This window comes from Elephantulus edwardii, unplaced genomic scaffold (genome assembly GCF_000299155.1).
Source record: "Elephantulus edwardii isolate Elephantulus edwardi_28Jun2011 unplaced genomic scaffold, EleEdw1.0 scaffold00170, whole genome shotgun sequence".
Taxonomy (NCBI): domain Eukaryota; kingdom Metazoa; phylum Chordata; class Mammalia; order Macroscelidea; family Macroscelididae; genus Elephantulus; species Elephantulus edwardii.
Window position 1 is genome coordinate 4,267,108 of NW_006399920.1, and position 10,567 is coordinate 4,277,674.

Below are 10,567 nucleotides of genomic sequence, written 5' to 3' on the forward strand. Positions count from 1 at the left end.
GGTCCTTGCAGAAAGACATCATGCTTGGGAGGGTGGAGGGCAGGCGCAGTCGGGGAAGGCCCTCTGGGAGATGGATTGATTCGGTGACTGGGGCAATTGGGATGAGTGTGTTGGAGACAGTGAGATTGGCACAGGACAGAGCAGAGTTTAGAGCTTTTGTACATAGGGTCGCTATGAGTCGCAAGCAACTCGACGGCACATAACAACAACAACAACCCCCTCAGTTCAAATAAAGAGGAATGAATGGTAGTCAGAAAAGAGTCTTGGTGAAAGAAATGAGACAGGACAACAAATAATTGAATTTTGTACATTCAGTGATTTATTCCTTGCAAATACCTTTTTTTAAAACACAAAATGTGGTTTTACATATGGTCCTCATCTGTGACTGCACAGGAATCAGATTCAGTACATCTATGGAAAGAATCATTGGAGAAGCTCACTATCAACAGTTAAAGCCAGGCCAAATGCTAATTGTGGAACAGACCACCAAATACTCATATGCAAGTTCAAATTGAAGATGAAGAAAATGAAAACAAGTCCACAAGAACCAAAATACAACCTTGAGTCTTTCCCACCTGAATTAAAAAATTATCTCTAGAAGAGGTTTGAAGAATTGAATATTAATAATCACAGATCAGATGAACTATGGGATGTGTAAAAAAGAGCAAGGGCCTTGTGGGGACAGCCATATCAGACCGGTACCAACTTAACGAAGGCTAACTGTCCCTGTTAATAGCATAAACTTGTATTGTTTCCATTGAGGTCAGACACATACCCCCGTGCTCCTGTACCTCTTCCTCCTCATCTCAACACCAATCTTATTGCTTTATTGAGTCCAAAATCCAATGCTTAGTTTAGAGATCACACAGAATCGTGTTGGGGAACTCAAAAGGTTATAAGCCAGGTTATTAGCAAAATATAGTCCAGTGTTACAGTGTTCTCAGTCCTGCCAATATTGGCTCTTTCCCACTTTTGCCCATGGTGGGTAGCAGTTCCAAAATGAGTTCTGCTTCAAGTCAGGTCTCTGTTTCTCTGCTGTGGCTGCTATGGCTGTTGCTCTGGTCCTGAACGATGAGTTGCATTCTCTTGTTTGCTCTTCTTTTCTGGCAGTGAGGTTTCTTCTTTCTGCTGTTGGATCCACTCAATTTCATGGTGAGACTATCCAATCCCCTTGTGAATTGGTGAGATAGCCAGTTCCCTTCTGGATAGCCCAACATGCCCAATTTGCATATTCCCACCCCATCTATGTAGCAAAGTCAGACAAAGGCTAAGAAATCATTTTGAGTGGCCCCATAGCTCTACAAGATGATGTCAGAAATATCCAAGAAGAGAGCAAAAGTTCATTACAAAGATAGAAGGAGAAAATACTAAAATGGATGTCAGAAGAGACTCTGAGAATTGCACTACAACAAGAAGAAGCCAACAAAGCAAGAAATAACAAAGTCAAAGAGCTGAACAGAAGATTTCAAAGGAGAGTTCAGAAGACAAAGCAAAATATTATAACAGAAACTGCAAAGAGCTAGTAAAAAGGGAAGAATTTGCTCATCATTTCTAAATTTGAAAGAACTGAATTCAAGCCCTGAATTGCAACGCTGAGAGATATTATGAACAAAGTCTTGAATGGTCCAGGAAGCATAAAAAGAAAATGGAATAAATACACAGTCACTCTACCAGAAAATTTCAGAAGTACCATAGGAACAAGAGCCAATAATGAAAGAATTCAAGCCAAGAATTCAAGCTGCACTGAAGGCATTGGGGATAGGGGAAGACGTTAGGAATTAGTGGAATACTAATTGACATGTTTCATCTAACAGAAGTAGCTCTGGATGTGCTCACCAGTTTATGTCAGGGAATTTGGAGGACAGCTGCCTGGCCAACTGACTGGAAGACATCTTTTTTGTTCCCATTTTTAAGAAAGGTGATCTAAAAGAATGTGGAAATTATTGAGCAATGTCATTACTATCGCAACAAACAAAATATTGCTGAAGATTATCCAAAACCAGTCAGAACAGTACATTAACTTAAAACTTCCATAAGTTCAAGGCAGGTAGGGATGAGGCCATTGCACCAGGGAAACCATTGCTTATGTTAGGTAGATTCTAGCTGAAAGCACAGAATACCAGAAGAATGTCATCTGAGTTTTATTAACTACCTAAAGGCATTTGACTGTGTGGATCATAACAAACCCTAGCTAACTTCGAAAAGATTGAATGCCCCAGAACGCTTAATTATATTCATAGGAAACCTATATCTAGACCAAGAAACAACTCTGTTGTCCAGACAGAGCAAAGGAACACTGTATGGTTTAAAATCAGGAAAGTGGTACACATGTGTTGTATCCTTTCTCCATACCTAATCAGTCTTTATGCTGAGCAAATAATTTAAAAAGCTACATTCTATGAAGAAGACTGTGGCATCAGGATCAGAGGAATACTCATCAACCTGAGTAATGCAGATGAACCAATCTTGTTAGCTGAAAGTGAAGGCTTGAAACACTTGCTGCAAAAGATCAAGGACTGCAGTCTTCAATATGGATTACACCTCAACATCAAGAAGACAGAAATCCTCACCGCTGGACCAATAAACAACATCATGATAGATGGAGAAAAGATTAAAATTGTCAATGGTTTCATCTTACTTGGATCCTGCAGCCAGGAGATCAGGAGACATATTTATTGGGCAAGTCTTCTGTTGAATACTTCTCCAAGGTACTAAGGGGCACTGATTTTAGGTTAAAGACTAAGGTATGCCTAATTCAGGCCATGATATTTTCAATCCCTTACTATGCCTCTGAGAGCTGGACAATGTATAAGGATAACAGAAAGAAGAATTGATTGCTTTGAATTGTGATGTTGGAGAAAAGTACTCGGTATCTCATGGGATGCTAAAGATTAAACAGACAGAACTTGGGAAAAGTGAAGCCAGAATTCTCCTTGGAAGGAAGAATGGTGAAATTTCTTCTCACATACTTTGGGCATGTTGCTAGAAGAAGCTACTCTTTGGGAAGAGATTGTATGCATGGAAACGTGGAGGGTCAGCAAACGAGAGGAAGACCATCAATAAGATAGAGTGACACAGTGACCTCAGCAGTGAGCTGTCAAGTGTTTCAGAGATGATGAGGGTGGCACAGGATAAGACAGTTTAGATCTATTGTTCCTAGGGTCACTAGGGTCTACTTGAAGGCACCTAAAAATAATAATTTCCCCATCAAAAAGTGGTGGCAGCCACACATCAACCAAATGAGGAACCAATTATTTTTATTTTAATACCCATCTCTGGATTTATTAATGTTTCAATCATTAGTGAGGATCCAGTTTGGAAGTAGTCTGCAGCAGCCAGATTCTGCAGAGGTTTGTTTGCTGGTTCTGGTGAGGATTAGGGTGGAATGTTGATTTGCTAATGGATGTGAGATGGTTTGACTAGGCCTCCTATTTAAAAACACATTTGGGCCTAAGGGCCTTGTTTTCACTGTTTTTGGTCACTCTTCTAAGTGGTATAGCCCTGGTCTGTTCATTTGCTGTACAAAGGTAGCTCTTGGTTGCTATGATGCTGAACATTGTGATACTGATGTGTCAAATGCGATCATGGTTACCCATGATGGACAGTGTTTGATGGAGCTCCCTGATTAAAACAAGCCTGGAAGCAGGAACGGCATCCACTTCTGAAATAGCTTGCCTCCAGAAACACTATGAATGTGGAGAAACGAAAGTTATACAAATGTTCAAGTCTATCATTCATAGGGTTGCTATGACTCGTCTACGACTCAGTGGCACTTAACAGCAACAACTCATTAGTTTCTTGGCTCTGGAATGATCTTTGAGGCCCAATTCTTATTAGCTCCTGTTTCAGATTCCCACATCTGGTTTTAATATTTCATTGCATTAGTATTTGACCTACTATAACAAACAACTTTTTTTCCCCTCCAATTTATGTATATCTTTTAAATTATACAAATTACAAAAGAGAAGAAGACTGTCAACCAGGCAGACTGATAGAGTAACTGAAGCAGTGGACTTGAGTGTGTCCAAGATTGTGAGGAAGGCACAGGATAGGACAGAATCCAAATCTCTCCTTCATAGGGTCACTGTGAGTCATACTTGACAGCATCTAACAACAATAACATGACAAGAATAACATGCCAGATAGCCATTCATATTATTTTTATATGCCTGTGACACCACTAAACTGCATGGAAATCAAAGACTCATTCAATTTGCCTTACAAATGGTCCTCCTTTGCAGACAGTCTATAGCAGAGCACTACTACGAAGTCAAATAGCATGTGGACAGGATAATCCAGAACAGTTTAGAATGTTAGCTGTAATTTGATCATTTTGCCTCAAATTTATTAGATGTAGGTTCTCAGATTAGATTAGAATAAAAATAGACAATTTTGTCATTAAAAAACAAAAATGCCTCTAAGAAATATTGAAAATGTAGATGCTACCCCTTTTTTTATTATTATTATTATATACCACTTGGAGATATATGTGTTATCTAAAAAAGATTTTTTTGAGGGGGGGGAGGGGCAGGGAACTCTATTGAGTTTAATGCTGTTAACTTATTTTAGGCTTTTACATGGTGTGGACTGTTTGAGCAAGATGGTTAAAAGGCCTAGCAGTCTGCCCGCACTAAGATTACAGCTCTAAAAACTATGGAGCAGTTTTCCTTGTAACACATGAGTTTGCCTTGAGTCAGAACTCGGCAGGAATGAACAAGAGCCATCAGTTACTCAGGAGGCCTACATTTTTAAAAATAAGGAGAAGTTCAAGGGGAGCTCTGGTGGCCTAGTGGCAAGAAGCTGCACTACAATCCCAGAGGCGCACGGTTCGAACCCACCAGGTGCTCTGCTGGGGAAGGAGGGACAATCTCCTCCTGTACCAATCAGATCTGATTTGACAGTACACACAAATAATAAAATAAAAGTTAAAAAAAAATAAGTAGAAGTTCAAATAGAACTTTAAAATTATACATTATATGGTCATTTTATAATGCTCAAAATGAAAAATATTTACTGTCAGCTACATTTAATCTAAAATTTTAACTAATGTGCTCGTTTCATTTTATGGCTTTTTTATATATTCAATATCTATGGTCTTTGAAATTGTTTTCACATATGTAATATGTGTAAAGTAAAAAGGTGATTGATGATCCAATGTGATGTTTTCTTTTCAATCTAGTTTTATTATCCATATGTTCTCTGCTTTGTGATCCTAATCCAGATGACCCTTTAGTACCCGATATTGCCCAAATCTATAAATCAGACAAAGAAAAGTAAGTGCTTGTTTACATTTGTTTCTCTTAGAATATATTTTTATGTAGTTTGTTGAAATATAAGAATATGATCAGTATATTTAAGTACATTTAATTATGCTCTTTTTGCTTATAATTTTGGAATAAGCTTTTCTCTTTAAATTCTCTTAATAGTTTGTGGGTTTGTTTTTTTTTAACTCACATTTCTCATTTACTCTTTAACTCTTTAATATTTAAAAGTTATCTGTCCTTTGTGCATTCTTTTATGTTTTTTAATATTTTTATATATAATGCTAGATGATAAAGTAAAAAAATGAAAGATTTTAAGTAGTTGGGTAATATTGGATATTCTGTTTCTTAAAGAGCTTTAATGGTATATAGTGCATTATGTGTTACTGAAAGGTCAACAGTTTAAATTCACCACTTGCTTCATGGAAGAAAAATGGACTGTCTCCTCCCTTAAAGCTTTATAACCATGGAAACCCTTCAAAGGAAGGTCCCTGGCAGCTGAGATTGGCTCGATAGTCATGGGTCCCTGGAAAAGGAGTTCTCTCTAAGCCTCTCCCTTCTCCAGACTTACCTAATTTTCAAAGTGTTTGATTTTGCTGGTAACATAGTTCACTTACTGCTCATTCAGAATTGGCTTTGACAGGTTTGAGTTCTCCATTTTAATGTCTATATTTTAGGTATGTTTTCATGTAAGCTATGGAGAGATCCAATAAAAGCTATTATTTGAGGAGCTCTGGTGGCTTAGTGGCAAGAAGCTGCACTGCAATCCCAGAGGTGCATGGTTCAGATCCATCAGATGCTCTGACGGGGAAGGAGGGACAATCTCCTCCTGTACCAGTCAGATCTGATTTGACAGTACACTCACACACAAATAATAATAATAAAAAAGTTTTTAAAAGCGCTATTATTTTTTTTAATCCACCTGTTTTCTGTTTTATTATGCATGAGCATAGGTCTTATTAACCCAATAATTGGTATATGTAGGATTATTGCAATTGAACATGTAAAGTAGAATATAGTTTTATATAGAGATGCTTCTGAAAGATGAAATTTATACATTTTTACCATATTCCTTTTGTATGCCTACAGATACAACAGACATGCAAGAGAATGGACTCAGAAATATGCAATGTAAATTTTAAAAAAATTTTCATATATACCAGAGTACTGTAAAATCTAGGTTGGTTCCCCCCCCAATAGCAGTAAATAGAGCACTGTTTACTGTTTCAGTGTACCATGAAACTCTTTGATTCTTATTCATTTTAAATGTGTTTCTGAAGCAAGACAAAAAAACTTCCAAAAATACCCATAAGACTGTGATGAGAGCATTTATCATTTTGTATGTATTGAGAAAGACATTTATTATGGTTTTTGGGATACTCGGACATCTGCATCTTCAGCTTACAAGATCTACAATGCAGCAGAAAAGCAACCAAATTATTTTTTGCTGAAAACTAGATGTTTTTACATGAAAAATACTGTATGTGTTGTCAGAGATGTTGTCAGTTTTTTAAATCTGTCTACAGATTTCATTCTTTGTTAGCTCACTTTATAATTTGTATTTTTTTACTGTATAGATGAAATATATTCTATTTACCATGTGCGTCAATTCATTACTTTTTTCCCTGTGAACAGTATTGAAGAAACCCAACAGCTGTTAAAGAAATGAATTAACTGTCTGTCTCCCTTGTCTTAGGATCTTATGTAGATTGATGGAAGATTTCTTAAACCTGAAATGATCTTTACACTGTAATTCTCAGTATACTGATTATGGAGAAACACTTGTTTTGATTTTGTTATACTTGACTTAACTTTATTGCAATGTGAATTTATTGCACTGCTAAGTAGGAAGATGTGTAACTTTTATTTGTTGCTATTCACATACGAATTTTTTTTCTGTATAGGCAATATTATATTGACACCTTTTACAGATCTTACTGTAGCTTTTTCCATATAAATAAAATGCTTTTTCTACTATTTGTCTCGATTACTTATGAGAAAAATGTAAAAAAAATTCTTTATAAGTGAAAATCAAAACTATGTATTAAAATTTTGCATGCAGTGAATTCCAAATTGTGCAAAGGAGGCTGCTGTATTTGACATTAACCACCATTAATTATGTAAATTTCACTTTTCAGTTAGTGACTCTTTACTAAGTTGTCAGTCTATAAGATAATATGTGTTGGTCTCTTGTCATAGGAGAGAATTTATTGTAAGTTGAGGTTTGTCTTAGACTGCATTTAAAGTATATTTCCTAGAGTAATGAATTGCGTATAAAGCAGTGTCATCTACACTGAGGAAAAGTCTGTCAACCTAAACAGTGATTAGGTTAATGAACTAAGTATATAACTGATACATTTCATAAATTTTTTAAAATTACGCTTTCTAAAATAGAGTTCTAGAATATCCTTTTTTTAAAAAACAAACTAGGAGTTAACCAAAAAAATATGCTAAAAGTATGCTTCCCTCTGTTTTTATAGACTGACAAGAGTGATCTAAGGAAACAAGTTACCATTACAACTTCTAATGTTTTATCATGGAAAACAATGACATCTATAATCTTTAGTGTGCTTATCAAGTTTGAATTAATGTCATTTTTAAGGATAGTTGTAGCTATTTTGATTATTGGAGTGGTTATGTGTGCAAGAATCTATGGTGAGTGGAGTCGTTAATAAAATAATGAAATCACTTGAGTATTATTAAAGCACAATTAGCCTGTTGTTAGAAAATATACCATGTGTTTTTATTAATGAATGTAAAATAATTTGAGTTGTGATATGAAGGTTTAAAAGAAAATGTAGATTTTAAAAAGTAATATAAACAATGTCTTAAAACAGCCGTATCATGAAAACCACTACTTAACTAGCTATATTATCACAACCTGCATTTGCTCTAAATTTCAAAACTAAACACCATTAGTTTTACATAGTATATTTTGATAGGCCAGGAGTTTATTTCTTGAATATCTTTTACTTTTAAACTTTGATTTGTATGACATTTATTTTTGAAAGTGTCTTTTCTTTTTGATTATTAAAATCTTTGAAACTTGCCTAACCATTGTTTGCTTTCACTTACATTTGAATTGTACACTCAGTGTATTGAGAAGTACAAGTTCTCATCAGTAGCTAAAAATAAGAGGAAGCATGATAGTGATATAATGACCAATCAGATTGCCATTTGGGTGTAATATTTTGGGGGGGGCAGTTTTTGTTTTCTTCTTATGATTTGAATATGTTGTTCTTATATCTTAGTTCTCAGAGAGAGAATATTAAGTTATTATACCTTTTAACACTAAATTCAAGGCCAAGGATCGATTAAGCATTAGAGACTTTTTTGAAGTTAGGGAAATATAAAACGTTTTAGGATTTAGAATCCTTATCTCTTGAAGTCCTACTTCCTTCAGTACATGTTTGAAAACCATGGATTCAGCAAGTATTTTACCACTTACAAAGAAATCAGTGAGAGGTTGTGAGAGAAACTTTTCTCCTACTCTGTCTCCCCTCTTCCACTATTCAGTAGCATCTATGGGGCTGTGTCAACTGTATACAATTTTATTTACTTTCTCCTGTGAACTCTGATAGAAGAAAATGAATAGCTTATTAGTCAACCACTTCTCTTAAAAACAAACAAGGCTAGGAGGTACATGGACACGGCATGAGGGCTAACATGAGAATTAGTATTCAAATGAATTAATCATATAAAATTAATTATGAAAGTGCCATATTTTAGTTTTGCATTTATTTTATTGCTGTCTGCCTGGGCTTTGCACATGATTCCACTCTGGCAATTTGAGATAGAAATATTGAAGAGCTTATCATTCCCTTAGTGATTAAAAAAGAGATTCTTGATCTTGAAGCTGTTTTTGTCATGTCTTCAGTCAAGTTGTCTTTTTCTTTTGGATTAAAACAGGTTCTTAGTCATAAAGCAGAGCTTCGATCATTGGTGTTCAGTGCCTCAAACCTATTCTTGAGATGATCTTGACATTCAGATGGAATCAATTCAAGATCATATCTTGGTTCTTGTGGACTTGTTTTCATTTTCTTCAGCCTCAGTTGTTTGTTTTGTTTTTTTTTTTAACCGTCACACACCTGTCTTTATTGTGGGGCAGAAGTTGGGACACTTCCAGCACTGTCAATAAAAAAAGTCAAAAATACTAATTTACAAAAGCAGGGATTCAGTGAAGCTGTCAGATGCATACCCTCGGCAGTCATACATAGATGCCGACCGAGAGCAGCAGGAAGAGGACCCCTAAGCCCATGAAGAGTGAGGCCACCAAGGAGATGAGCAGCTCTTTGTAGATGTCCTGTGTGTACTTGGTAGAGGTTACCTCATAAACGAAGAACCAGGCGGTGAAGAACATACCAATGGCCAATAGCACCACGGTCAGATGGGGGAAGACAGCCGGGTTCACCGGGCTGGTGTATCTGCTCATGGCCTCGAGCTCCATTTTGCCGGGTTCTGAGCAAGCAGCAGCTTTGCCACCGGAAGAACACGTCGGCCTTCAGCCTCAGTTTTAACCTGCACAGGTCCACAGTTCACCCTTTGCCTAGTTTGGACTGCCGAGCTTCTGCTAACTATTCCTTCACAGATGTTGTCAATCCGATTCTTGTGCAGCCTATCAGGTGAGATCTATGTGTAAAGTTTTCATTTATGTCTTAAAAAAGGTATAGTCAAGGGAGCTCTGGTGGCCTAGTGGCAAGATGCTGCACTGCAATCACAGAGGTACGCAGTTCAAATCCACCAGATGCTCTGCTGGAGAAGGAGGGGGCAATCTCCTCCTGTACCAATCAGATCTGATTTGATGGTACACATAAAAATAATATTTACCAAAAAGAAAAAAGTTATTTTCAATGAATAAATCCTTGAAAATACAAAATTCGATCATGGTATTTCCAGCCTTATTTCTATCACTAAGTCCGTATTTTCCAACTACTATTAATTCACTGTTTCCTACTTTTGCGTTCCAGTCACCAGTTATCATTAATGTCATCGTGATTGCAAGTTCAGTCAATTTTGGACTGGAAGATTTGGTAAAAATTCTCAATTTCTTCCTCTTTGGCTCTAAATGTAGGAGCATATATTTGAATAGTCTATTAACAGGCCTTCCTTGTATGTGTATGGATAATATCCCATCACTCATAACTTTGTATTTCATGATAGAACTTGAAATTGACTTTTTTACTATAAATGCAACACCTTTTTCTTTTCATTCCTAGCGTAGTATATACCATACTGTACTTATTCAAAGTGTCCAAAGCTAGTCCATCTCATCTCACTCACTAATGCCTAGAATGTTGATGTTCATG

The 10,567-nt window shown here is 36.3% G+C and overlaps 1 protein-coding gene and 1 pseudogene across 1 annotated transcript in view; one reads left to right on the forward strand and one right to left on the reverse strand.

Annotated features, from left to right (window-relative positions):
- UBE2D1 (ubiquitin-conjugating enzyme E2D 1) overlaps positions 1-7,272 on the forward strand; it is a 56,388-nt gene extending 49,116 nt beyond the window's left edge. The window contains exons 6-7 of the mRNA XM_006895578.1: positions 5,180-5,273; positions 6,351-7,272. Coding sequence (XP_006895640.1) covers positions 5,180-5,273; positions 6,351-6,396 — 140 coding nt within the window. The 3' untranslated portion in view covers positions 6,397-7,272. The remainder of the gene's footprint in view (positions 1-5,179; positions 5,274-6,350) is intronic.
- Positions 7,273-9,468: 2,196 nt separating this feature from the next.
- LOC102876385 lies at positions 9,469-9,708 on the reverse strand (annotated as a pseudogene).
- Positions 9,709-10,567: the final 859 nt, after the last annotated feature.